The sequence below is a fragment of the Mercenaria mercenaria genome, chromosome 3 (genome assembly GCF_021730395.1).
Source record: "Mercenaria mercenaria strain notata chromosome 3, MADL_Memer_1, whole genome shotgun sequence".
Classification (NCBI taxonomy): Eukaryota; Metazoa; Mollusca; class Bivalvia; order Venerida; family Veneridae; genus Mercenaria; species Mercenaria mercenaria.
Genome location: NC_069363.1, coordinates 69,344,120 through 69,358,252, shown reverse-complemented (window position 1 = coordinate 69,358,252; position 14,133 = coordinate 69,344,120). Strand labels below are relative to the sequence as shown.

The 14,133-nt window shown below is 37.9% G+C and overlaps 1 protein-coding gene across 2 annotated transcripts in view; it reads left to right on the top strand.

Annotated features, from left to right (window-relative positions):
* Window positions 1-14,133, top strand: part of LOC123524457 (uncharacterized) — a 229,434-nt gene that overhangs the window by 116,056 nt on the left and 99,245 nt on the right. Inside the window, exons 6-7 of one of the 2 annotated variants that reach the window (XM_045302666.2) lie at window positions 1,502-1,625; window positions 4,181-4,285. In XM_045302666.2, coding sequence (XP_045158601.2) covers window positions 1,502-1,625; window positions 4,181-4,285 — 229 coding nt within the window. The remainder of the gene's footprint in view (window positions 1-1,501; window positions 1,626-4,180; window positions 4,286-14,133) is intronic. The other variant, XM_053538851.1, reaches the window with a different exon arrangement.

Below are 14,133 nucleotides of genomic sequence, written 5' to 3'. Positions count from 1 at the left end.
CTAGGCCTTTGATATTTGGTATGTAGCATTGCCTAGTGGATCTCTAACAAGATTGTTCAAATTATGCCCCTGTGGTGGAAAGAGGCCCCGCCCTGGGGATCACTTGTTATTCGAGTTACATAGGAATAAATACTTAAAAAATTATCAGATCATATGTCCTAGGCTGTTTAATTATAATTACCTGATGACCCCAAGGGATTAGTGGTCACTTGACCTACTGACCTACTTTCTTGTCTTTTTAAGATACAGCCTTGAAATTTGGATGACATGGACAGTTTTGCGCTCTGATCTTAAAACAGAGTATCAGTGACCATGAATTTGACCTTCTGACCTACTTTCTAATATTTTAGCATCAGTTTGCCATTTTAAACTTGTGGCTCATATTACTCAGGTGAGCGATTCAGGGTCATCATGACCCTCTTGTTTAAGATACAGCCTTGAAATTTTTCCTAGACTGTTTAATTATAATTACCTGATGACTCCAAGCGATTAGGGATCATTTGACTGTGACCTTGACATACTGACCTACTTTCTTGTTTTTTAAGATACAGCCTTGAAATTTGGATGACATGTACAGTTTTGCACACTGATCTTAACACTGACTTTCAGTTACCATGAATGTGACCTACTAACCTACCTTCTTAATATTTTAGTATCAGTTTGCCATTTGAAACATGTGGCTCATATTACTCAGGTGAGCGATCCAGGGTCATCATGACCCTCTTGTTATCCAATTTCAGTACTTATCTTGAAGAATCTTTACCATGACCTTCTCACCTAGTTATGCCCCCGGCATCTATTGATGCGGGAGGCATATAGTGATTGTCCTGTCCATCCATCCGTCGGTTCGTTTGTTCATCCGTACGAGATAAACCAAATCGGACCGTTTCGTCTAGCATCAATACCCCTTACTAGAACGACTTGATACTAATGCAGATGTAACCTGTGACCATTCCTCATCTTCAGACATCACCTGACCTCAGTTTGACCTTGACCTTGACCTCATTTTGGACTTAGTTTGCTTTATATGGGCCATCTCTTGGTTAACCAAATGGGACCGTTTCGTCTAGCATCAATACCGCTTACAAGAATGAATTGATACTAATACAGATGTAACCTGTGACCATTCATCATCTTCAAACATCACCTGACCTCAGTTTGACCTTGACCTTGACCTCGTTTTGGACTTAGGTTGCTTTGTATCAACAAGGATGCCACCGGGGGCCCCCATCAAGCGTTTATTGAAAGCAGCTCCTTGTTTATTTGGTTTTTTTTTAAGCTTTAGCAAAGAAATTTGTTCAAGCAAACAATTAAACTCAGGTGAGCGATATAGGGCCATCATAGCCCTCTTGTGTTTCTGAAGCTTTAGCAAAGAAATTTGTTCAAAAGCAACTAAACTCAGGTGAGTGATATAGGGCCATCATGGCCCTCTTTTTTCCAGATAATCTGGTAGTGTAGCATCTTCTCTATGTGAAAAAATGGCCCTGTTGTTTTATTGCAGTTTTGAAGATGATGCAGAGGAAAAGTGTCGCAGCAGTATTGAGAAAGCAATTACAGCTGACCCAAACAATCCAGATGCTGTTCAGTTAATGGCAAGTTTTCTTCTCACCAAGGAGAAAACACAAGTAAGTCTTGTTAAAATAAATGTAAGATCAAATGCTAGATCAGAATTAATTGGTATTTTGTAAAAGCTCACTAAGTCATGAACTTTTGATGCACACTTTGTTTTTTTTATGTGCACCAAAACTTTTTGGGGCACTTACTTAGAACTGCCCTTGTCTGTTCATGTGTCAGAATTAGTGCCGTTTTTATTAACTCACCTGTCACGAAGTGACAAGGTGAGCAGTTGTGACCGCTTGATGTCCGTCGTAAGTTGTCCGTCGTCCGTCAATAATTTCTAAAAAACTCTTCTTCTTGAAAACCACTGGGCAGAATTACACCAAACTTCACAGGAATGATCCTTGGGTGGCCCCCTTTCAAAATTATTCAAAGAATTGAATGTCATGCAGAACTCTGGTTTCCATGGCAACTGAAAGGAAAAACTTTAAAAATCTTCTTGTCCAAAACCACAGGGCCAAGGGCTTTGATATCTGGTGTGTAGCATCATCTAGTGGTCCTCTTACAAAATTTTTCAAATTATCCCCCTAGGGTCAAGTATGGCCCCGCCCTGGGGTCACATAGTTTATATTGACTTATATAGGGAGAACTTTGAAAATCTTCTTGTACAAAACCACAAGGCCTAGGGCTTTGATATTTGGTATGTAGCATCATCTAGCAGTCCTCTACCAAGATTGTTCAAATTATCCCCCTAGGGTCAAATATGGCCCCGCACCGGGGGTCCCAAGTTTTACATAGACTTATATAGGAAAAAAAGTTTAAAAATCTTCTTGTCTGAAATCACATGACATAAGCCTTTGATATTTTGTTTGTAGCATTGTCTTATGGTCCGCAGCCAAAATTGTTCAAATTGTACCCCTGGGGTGAAAAGAGGCCCTGCCTTGGGGGTCCCATGTTTTATATAGACTTATATAGGAAAAAACTTTAAAAATCTTCTTGTCTGAAACCACATGACCTAGGCTTTTGATATTTGGTATGATGCATTGCCTAGTAGTACTCTACCAAAATTGTTCAAATTATGCCCCTGGGGTTAAAAGGGGCCCCGCCCCGGGGTCACTTAATTGTTATATGAGTTATATAGGAAAAATACTTGAAAAATTATCTGATCCTATTTCAGAGACTGTTTAATAATAATTACCTGATGACCCTAAGTATTATGATGTCACTTGACTGTGACCTTGACCTGCTGACCTACTTTCTTGATACAGCCTTGAAATTTGGATGACATGTACAGTTTTGCACACCGATCATAAAAATGAATTGCATTGACTATGAATGTGACTTACTGACTTTCTTAATATTTTAGCATTAGTTTGACATTTGAAACGTGCTGCTCAAAAATGTGTATGACATGTATATAATATAGGCTAACATAGAAGAAACCTAACTTGTACTTGTACCGTTGCATTACACAAACACACTCAGAGCCTTGTACACAGGTTAGCGCTTTAGGGTCACTGACCCTTTTGTTTTAATGGATCACATGGGTAAAATCTAGGCCTATAGGTAAAATCAAGTGAGAAACTAAGGGCCATCATCACCCTTTTGTTTTTGGGAATAGTGGCAGGGCTCACTAGGAGGAGAAAATGGCACGGTATTGATTAACCTGGGAAAAAGTGTCATAATTAAAAAACAATCTTTTTATGCCCCCGGCATCTGCTGATGGGGGAAGCATATAGTAATTGTCCTGTCTGTTCGTCCGTCCGTCTGTCCATCCATCCGTTCGTCTGTCCGTCCGTAAGTACGAGGTTAACCAAATGGGACCGTTTCGTCTAGCATCAATACCCCTTCCTAGAATGACTTGATACTAATGCAGATGTAACCTGTGATCATTCCCCATCTTCAAACATCACCTGACCTCAGTTTGACCTTGACCTTTACCTGGTTTTGGACTTAGGTTTGTTTGTATGGGCCATCTCTTGGTTAACCAAATGGGACCGTTTCATCTAGCATCAAAACCCCTTACTAGAATGACTTGATACTAATGCAGATGTAACCTGTGACCATTCCTCATCTTCAAACATCACCTGACCTCAGTTTGACCTTGACCTTGACCTCGTTTTGGACTTAGGTTGCTTTGTATTGACAAGGATGCCACCGGGGGCATCAAGCGTTTATTGAACGCAGCTTCTTGTTCATTTAATTATAATAAAATCGAAAAATTGATGACTTAAAAGCAGATTGTATTTTGTTTAAACTTTTAAATGGTATGGTTCATATAATTTTGTAGTTTAAGAATAGGTTTTGGTTTGAATAAGTGTTTTAGGGAATTTTTTTATAAAAAAATGGGGTGGGGTAACATACTTTTTTCAGAGGGAAATGATTGAACTTCAGCCCCATAAATGGCAAAAAAGCACTGGCAACACTTGGCTGGTCTAAGTTAGTAATTTCATACTATTGGTTTCTAACCAGGAAGCTCCTCTGATTTCTATTTTATTACTCAAATACTAAAATGTTCCTGATATTTAACATGTTTAAACAAATGAATATGCTTGAAATATATATTATGTATATTGTACTCTTTTCTTATTTCCTTTGAAAGTTGTATTGTAACTTTTACCAGGAGGCAAGGGAACATATAAAGAAAAGTGTCAGTTTGTGGTTACCAGCATTCAAGGAGAGTGAAAACCCTGAAGCTTCAGCAAGTGAACCATTAGAATGTCCTCAGGTATATAGTTACAATAACTACAATGTAACCATCAGTTGTAAAAAGTTTCCATCAAGACTAGGGCTGGGACAATTACTCGGTTAATCGGATCCGATTAGATTACTAGGTTTTTGCAAAACTGCTAATCGCTCTCAAACAATAAACATCCTACAATGCTCAAAAAATGTATATTACTGTAAATCCGGTATTATTCGCGGTGTTTTAATGTAAATAAAAAAATGTATACATAACATTCTTGACAGCAACGCACCTTAATGTGTTTATCGATCGGTAAACAGGTAGAATCACGGGGTATACAAGGGTAACATAAACATCTGTTATACATGTATCTTTATTTGATCTAATAAAATATAAATCTAATATTCTGCCTCGATAGCCTAGTGTTAGAGCATCGGCTTTGAGTGTGGGAGGTCCTTGGTTAGATTTCCGGCCCCGTCATACCAAAGACATGAAAAATGGTACCAGTAGCTCCCTTGCTTGGCACTCAGCATTAAAAGGGCACTCAGCGTTAAAAGGGAGACTGGCCTCTTCTCTCATAACTTCGTGGCGATGGATTCCATCAGGAATGAGGTGTCGAGAGTGATTAACGCTTTTGCTGCTGAACACCCGATTATGTTACTTACACTGTATTTGCCATGGAACTTTCCTGGAAATCACGTTAGTTATGACAGAATAGTATAGAGGCTTTATTGTTCACAGAAAGTATACAAAACCTGTAACTTTTGAAAGAAAAATAAAAAATGAATACAGATGAACAGATTTATTCTCGAAAAAATCTTGTTTTAGTTTGAAATAGGCTGACATAGATGTGAGACGGGTATACCCGTCATACATGTAGACAGGGAAGGGGCTAGATGGGGAAGAATCACCATAAACAGCTATAATTTTTTGAAGAATCTGCTTGGCATGTAAATCTAAATTTAGAAAACAATGCAATATGAAGGACCTAATTTCCTTATCGACGTTTAGAGGGAATATTGCAGTTGTTTTGTCTACTTTGCCCTGCAGTTGAATTGCCGTCCACCATTTTGAAATTTACAAGGTCACTTAGGTCATTATGGGTAAAGTATTCTAAAAATCGAACAGCAAACACTGATGGAAAACATCTTTTAATATGATTGGTTGCCCTAGGATAAATTCATGTGACATCATTTGCATTGTTTATAGGTTGGAATGTCGGGAAATCCTAAGACTGGTAAACTTATGCTGACGTAGAAGTGGGATGGGTATACCCGTCTTGCAGGCAGCGAAAGGGTTAATATAAGTTGTAGAACTTGCTTCACAATTGACCTAAAATAAATTAGTATAAACTAAGACTTGTTAGCTCACCTGAGCATAAAGTGCTCATGGTGAGGTATTGTGATCACGCTGTGTCCGTTGTGCGTGCATCCATTCGTTAACTCATTAATACCTGCAGCCATATCGCCGCTTAATTACTGGTATCAGTTTATTGATACATTCCTGAGCCACTTATCAATTTATCTGCTTTGTATGCCTGTGGATTTTCACTGATAATCAATAATCGATATGATCTAGGCATCCTTTGATCAATATTAGCGACAAACATCTGTTTATAAAAGATGAACAAAACTGAAATTTTCACAACTTATACTACAATTTATGATCTATTCAATAATTTAAAATTTTCTATTATTTTGATTTGCAAAATTGTTTAACAGGCCAATCGAAGTAACATGAATATGAAAAACTGCAATATTCAAGAAAGATTGGACATAGAAAAACAGCCATTATTTGATTATTCTATATTTATTCAGATATCATCTATTGCTAAACTTTAAAGCAAATAACATTATGAAAGAAAAAAATTATACTTTATTTAATAAAATTAAAAATACTGAATAAAAAAGAAAGATTCTGCAGTATAATAGAATGAGAAGATAAAACAGGCAATACTTAGAAATAACTTTCTAATTCTGATATTTAGTGATGAGTATATTAAAAATGCATGCATAAATAATAAATATTTTGATTGTTTCAATCGCTTCCGGGTTTTATAAATCTTTAGAGTAAAATATTTTCATTGGTTGACTTTGAAAGCAGTCCAGTCGTTAGTACTCTTACAAACGTAAAATCACGTCATGGGGCATACAGTACTATACAGTACTATCAGGCGGATAGCGCATTTTTGCAATCCTCGGCATACACGCCTATCTTTTGACGGATAAATATGACATGCGGTACTCGATAAGAGTTCAAATGAACGCATAAATGTGATCTGCGTCTTTATTGAGTTAAGTGGTCCATCTGTCATCAGCAATTGTGTTTAAACGACATCTCCTCCAAAACTAATTGATGAAACTTGGCCATGATGGTTCTTGGGAGGTCCTCTACCAAAGTTGTCCAAATGGTTGCGCTTGGTTGCACAGGAGTTGCCAGAGCTAAAAATAGATAAAACTTCAAACGACATCTCCTCATAAACCAATGGTCCGATTTTGAAATAATTTTTATTATTTCACACAAAATTTATTGGTCCTTATGTCACCCTCAACCAAGATTGTTCAAATTATACTGATTTGTCAAAAAACATGGTCGCCAAGAGGCGTGGTCACTTTTCCCTATACAGTCAAATCTCAATATCTCGACTCGTTGGGACAAAGGGAAAAAAGTCGACATAGCGAAATATCGAGACAACCGAAGTTAGGTCAGCTTTGGTTGGTAGGTGGGATAATGTAATTTTGTGTTCATAAAAAACATTTTTTGAGACAAAATTTGTATATTTGTACATAAATATTATGTTTTACATATTAATTGGTCATTACATGTTGAAATAATAATTTTTCAACCTACTTCCTGGTTTCTTCTAATACCTCTTTCCACCATCTTGTGCTTTGTGCAATGCACATGTGAAATTCACTCTTAGGTTTAAACCTAAAAACGATGTAAATTGCACAGAGACTTCATTTCTTTTTGTTTATAATTGCAGTTAAATTCACTTAATTTCTAATATTCAATATAAATTACTCAATTAGCATTGCACACAGCTTGCGTCGCAAACAAACAATTACAAATGAGTGCCAGATAACTGACTGGGTTGTAAGCAGGACCATTGATGGAATAACTGCGCATGTTGTTGTTCATACCTACGGTGGTAGATGACAATTGAGCAAATACAAGCGCGTGCAGCTTTTCGCAGCTGTATTTGGCAGATGATTAATGTCCACTCGAGATAACCTATGTCAAAATAGAGTAAATTTCAGTCGGGGATTGAAAATTTAGTCAAGATATAAAAAAAAATCAAAATATCCAAATCAAGATATCCGTAGTTGATTTATATGAAATAAGATTTGTTTGTTTGTTTGTTTTGGACTGTATGTATATAGTGGAAACTTTAAATATCTTCTTGTGTGAAACTGCTTGCCTGATTTAAAGTAATTTAACAAAAATAGTCCTACCAAGATTGTTCAAATTATTCCATTTCGTCAAAAAACATGGCCGCCAGGGGGCATGGTCACTTTTCTCTATATGTACATAGTGGAAATTTTAAAAATCTTCTTGTGTGAAACTGCTGGCCTGATTTTTTAGCTCACCTGAGCACAAAGTGCTCATGGTGAGGTACTGTGATCACCCTGTGTCTGTTGTACGTCGTGCGTGCGTGTGCATGCATTGTGCGTTCACATTTTCAGGCTTTCATGTAGTCCTACCTCTTCCTACTTTCCCTACTTTTTAATCCCCCGCCACGAGTGGTGGGGGGTTATAGGAATGGTCTCCGTCCATCTGTCCTTCCGTCAGTCTGTCCATCTGTAACATTTTCGTGTCTGCTCCATATCTCCTAAACCCTTTGAAGGATTTTCATGAAACTTGGGTCAAATGGTCACCTCATCAAGATGATGTGCAGAACTCATGAGTCAGCCATGTCGGCTCAAGGTCAAGGTCACAATTCAAGGTCAAAGGTTTTAGCCTTCCATTTTTTGTCCGCTCTATATCTCCTAAACCCCTTGAAGGTATTTTTTAAAACTTGGGTCAAATGATCACCTCATCAAGACGACGTGCAGAACCCATGATTCAGCCATGCCGGCTCAAGGTCAAGGTCACAACTTAGGGTCCAAAGTTTGAGCCTTCCATTTTGTGTCCGCTCTGTATCTCCTAAACCCCATGAAGGATTTTCATCAAACTTGGGTCAAATGATCACCTCATCAAGGCGATGTGCAGAACTCATGAGTCAGCCATGTTGGCTCAAGATCAAGGTCACAACTTAGGGTCAAATGTTTGAGCCTTCCATTTTGTGTCCACTCTGTATCTCCTAAACCCCTGGAAGGATTTTTATCAAACTTGGGTCAAATGATCACCTCATCAAGAACTCAAGAGTCAGCCATGTCAACTCAGCGTCAAGGTCACAACTCAAGGTCAAAAGTTTGAGCTCTGTATCTCCTTAACCCCTTCAGGGCTCCAGATAATTTTTTTGGCCTATGAGTATTTACTCATCAAAATTTTTGCGAATGAGTAAAATAGTAAAACCTGAAATTAACTAGGAGAAATTTTACTCCTGAAAATTTGTAAATGAGAAGTATCACCCTCATCCAACTATCATAAATTTTCATTTTCCCCTCGTACAGTATATCATTGGAATGCCTTGCCTTCAGATGTTGTCAACTCGTCTGGGTCAGTGTTCAGTCAGGCTGTAAGCCAGATTGAGAACATCTCGCCTTAAATACACCTGCTCTGTTTTTAACCTGTTTTAATTAACCATTCTCCTTCTTTCTTTTTACCACTAGATCTACTTTTTACTCGTTTAACATTCTTGCTAGTTGACGTGCAAAGTCCCCAGCAGGGGTTTGACTAAATGGAAGATAGATAGATAGATAGATAGATAGATAAAAACAGAAATCAGTTTTATTACATATTTATTGGGTGTAACACCCATGACTTGTTTGCAGTTCAGTTTCAATTCAGCATTCAGGTTGTTGCTTCTTTTTCTCCATTGGCTTGCTTTGGCTTCATACTCACTGCCAAATCCAATAGATTATTCAATATACCTTAACAATGTTTTGGGAATCATTTTTTTTTGGTTTATTTAAAGAATGCGTAGCACGTTTGTTAACTTCATACATTCTTAGAAAGAGACATGTTGTTGTTTACTCCACATCGGAAGTTAATATTTTAAATCAAAACCGCTTTAAAATACACTACCTTACCATCAATATTGATTCCCAACAATTTGATTTACGCACGCATTGAGTGTATAATATAGTTTAACCTAGGTTTAGAGTACCATTCAATGCCTGTGTACATTCAATGTGGCAGAATGAATGCTGATCGTGCTCTGTTATGTAAAGCATTCAGACGATTCAGATTTTGTTTACGCTAGTAAAAAGTCATTGCATGCGTTTCTGTAATTTCATGTACGTTTTTATATGCTAAAAAATTAGCAGACATGTGTAAATGCATTATTTCAAAGCGTAATTTACGCTAATAAGCATCTTATCTGGAGCTATGCCCCTTGAAGGAGTTTCAAGAAACTTGGGTCAAATGACCACCTATCCAAGACGATGTGCAGAACCCATGAGTCAGCCATGCTGGCTCAAAGACAAGGTCACAGCTTAGGGTCAAACGTTTGAGCCTTCCATTTTGTGTCCACTCTCTATCTCCTAAACCCCTGGAAGGATTTTCATCAAACTTGGGTCAAATGATCACCTCATCAAGAGCTCAGAGTCAGCCATGTCAATTCAAGGTCAAGGTCAAAAGTTTGAGCTCTGTATCTCCTTAACCCCTTGAAGGAGTTTTATAAAACTTGGGTCAAATGATCACCTCATCAAGATGATGTGCAGAATTCATGAGTCAGCCATGTCAGTCCAAGGTCAAGGTCACAGCTCAAGGTCAAAGGTTTACCATTTCACTATCAATAACAGTGGCGGGGATTTAGCTGTCTTTCAGACTGCCTTGTTAGGTCTGTTCGTACTTTTTTCCTCCTTTTTTTTTTCTTTAAAACTACAATTCCTAATTTTTTATTAGCTCACCTGTCACAAAGTGACAAGGTGAGCTTTTGTGATCGCGCGGCGTCCGTCGTCCGTCCGTCCGTCCGTGCGTGCGTGCGTGCGTCCGTGCGTCCGTAAACTTTTGCTTGTGACCACTCTAGAGGTCACATTTTTCATGGGATCTTTATGAAAGTTGGTCAGAATGTTCACCTTGATGATATCTAGGACAAGTTCGAAACTGGGTCACGTGCCATCAAAAACTAGGTCAGTAGGTCTAAAAATAGAAAAACCTTGTGACCTCTCTAGAGGCCATATATTTCACAAGATCTTCATGAAAATTGGTCAGAATGTTCACCTTGATGATATCTAGGTCAAGTTCGAAACTGGGTCACGTGGGGTCAAAAACTAGGTCAGTAGGTCTAAAAATAGAAAAACCTTGTGACCTCTCTAGAGGCCATATTTTTCATGAGATCTTCATGAATATTGTTTAGAATGTTCACCTTGATGATATCTAGGTCAAGTTCGAAACTGGGTCAGGTGGGGTCAAAAACTAGGTCATTAGGTCTAAAAATAGAAAAACCTTTTGACCTCTCTAGAGGCCATATTTCTCAATGGATCTTCATGAAAATTGGTCAGAATGTTCACCTTGATGATATCTAGGTCAAGTTCGAAACTGGGTCACGTGGGGTTAAAAACTAGGTCAGTAGATCTAAAAATAGAAAAACCTTGTGACCTCTCTAGAGGCCATATTTTTCATGAGATCTTCATGAATGTTGGTCAGAATGTTCACCTTAATGATATCTAGGTCAAGTTCAATACTGGGTCATGTTGGATCAAAAACTAGGTCAGTAGGTCTAAAAATAGAAAAACCTTGTGACCTCTCTAGAGGCCATATTTCTCAATGGATCTTCATGAAAATTGGTCAGAATGTTCACCTTGATGATATCTAGGTCAAGTTCGAAACTGGGTCACATGCGGTCAAAAACTAGGTCAGTAGGTCTAAAAATAGAAAAACCTTGTGACCTCTCTAGAGGCCATATTTTTCAATGGATCTTCAGGAAAATTGGTCAGAATATTTACCTTGATGATATCTAGATCAAGTTCGAAACTGGGTCACGTGGGGTTAAAAACTAGGTCAGTAGATCTAAAAATAGAAAAACCTTGTGACCTCTCTAGAGGCCATATTTTTCATGAGATCTTCATGAATATTGGTCAGAATGTTCACCTTGATGATATCTAGGTCAGGTTCGAAACTGGGTCACGTGGGGTCAAAAACTAGGTCAGTAGGTCTAAAATAGAAAAACCTTGTGACCTCTCTAGAGGCCATATTTCTCAATGGATCTTCATGAAAACTGGTGAGAATATTCAGCTTGATGATATCTAGGTCAGGTTCGTAACTGGGTCATGTGCGGTCAAAAACTAGGTCAGTAGGTCGAAAAATAGAAAAACCTTGTGACCTCTCTAGAGGCCATATTTTTCATGAGATCTTCTTGAAAATTGGTGAGAATGTTCACCTTGATGATATCTAGGTCAAGTTTAAAAGTGGGTCACGTGCCTTCAAAAACTAGGTCATTAGGTCAAATAATAGAAAAAGCTTGTGACCTCTCTAGAGGCCATATTTTTCAATGGATCTTCATGAAAATTGGTCAGAATTTTTTATCTTGATGATATCTAGGTCACATGTGCTCAAAAACTAGGTCACTATGTCAAATAATAGAAATAACGACGCCATACTCAGTTCAACACTGGGTCTTGTGGGGATAGGTGAGCGATTCAGGACCATCATGGTCCTCTTGTTTAAAGAAGAAGTTGGCTGAGATGTGATCTATACTCATCAAAGTTGCACCAAACTACATTTTGGCAAAGAAATAATATTTTCTCAAAATTTAGACCCAAAACACACCAGAGGCCATGCGATGATGCCCGTCAAGTTATTTTTGGATTGGTCAATTTCCCTTAGAGTTATTGCCCTTGATTTAATGAAAAATCCACGTCTGCAGCCATTTCTGAGTAACAAGCTGGTAGAATTTCATGAAACTTGAAATAAATATGAACCAACATACTTTGATGATGCCCCTCATTTTTAGCTCACCTGTCACAAAGTGACATGGTGAGCTTTTGTGATCGCGCAGTGTCCGTCGTCCGTGCGTGCGTGCGTCCGTAAACTTTTGCTTGTGACCACTCTAGAGGTCACATTTTTCATGGGATCTTTATGAAATTTGGTCAGAATGTTCATCTTGATGATATCTAGGTCAAGTTCGAAACTGGGTCACGTGATATCAAAAACTAGGTCAGTAGGTCTAAAAATAGAAAAACCTTGTGACCTCTCTAGAGGCCATATATTTCACAAGATCTTCATGAAAATTGGTCAGAATGTTCACCTTGATGATATCTAGGTCAAGTTCGAAACTGGGTCACGTGCCATCAAAAACAAGGTCAGTAGGTCTAAAAATAGAAAAACCTTGTGACCTCCCTACAGGCCATATATTTCACAAGATCTTCATGAAAATTGGTCAGAACGTTCACCTTGATGATATCTAGGTCAAGTTCGAAACTGGGTCACGTGCCATCAAAAACTAGGTCAGTAGATCAAATAATAGAAAAACCTTGTGTCCTCTCTAAAGGCCATATTTTTCATGGGATCTGTATGAAAGTTGGTGTGAATGTTCATCTTGATGATATCTAGGTCAAGTTCGAAACTGGTTCACGTGCGTTCAAAAACTAGGTCAGTAGGTCTAAAAATAGAAAAACCTTGTGACCTCTCTAGAGGCCATATATTTCATGAGATCTTCATGAAAATTGGTCAGAATGTTCAACTTGATGATATCTAGGTCAAGATCGAAAGTGGGTCACGTGCCGTCAAAAACTAGGTCAGAAGGTCAAATAATAGAAAAACCTTGTGACCTCTCTAGAGGCCATATTTTTCATGGGATCTGTATGAAAGTTGGTCTGAATGTTCATCTTGATGATATCTAGGTCAAGTTCGAAACAGGGTCATGTGCGGTCAAAAACTAGGTCAGTAGGTCTAAAAATAGGAAAACCTTGTGACCTCTCTAGAGGCCATACTTGTGAATGGATCTCCATAAAAATTGGTCAGAATGTTCACCTTGATGATATCTAGTTAAAGTTTGAAACTGGGTCACGTGCCTTAAAAACTAGGTCAGTAGGTCAAATAATAAAAAAACCTTGTGACCTCTCTAGAGGCCATACTTTTCATGGGATCTGTATGAAAGTTGGTCTGAATGTTCATCTTGATGATATCTAGGTCAAGTTTGAAACTGGGTCAACTGTGCTCAAAAACTAGGTCAGTAGGTCTAAAATTATTAAAATCTTTTGACCTCTCTAGAGGCCATATTTTTCAATGGATCTTCATGAAAATTGATCTGAATGTTCACCTTGATGATATCTAGGTCATTTTCGAAACTGGGTCACGTGCGGTCAAAAACTAGGCCAGTAGGTATAAAAATAGAAAAACCTTGTGACCACTCTAGAGGCCATATTTTTCATGAGATCTTCATGAAAATTAGTGAGAATGTTCACCTTGATGATATCTAGTTAAAGTTCAAAACAGGGTCATGTACCTTCGAAAACTAGGTCAATAAGTCAAATATTAGAAAAACCTTGTGACCTCTCTAGAGACTATATTTTTCAATGGATCTTCATGAAAATTGGTCAGAATTTTTATCTTGATAATATCTAGGTCAAGTTCAAAACTGGGTCACATGAGCTCAAAAACTAGGTCACTATGTCAAATAATAGAAAAAACGATGTCCTACTCAAAACTGGGTCATGTGGGAAGAGGTGAGCGATTCAGGACCATAATGTTTGTTTAATTGGTCAAATTTCCTTAGAGTTATTGCCCTTTAATTGTTTAAAAATCCACAGATTTGTACATAACAAACCAACCAAGTGGTA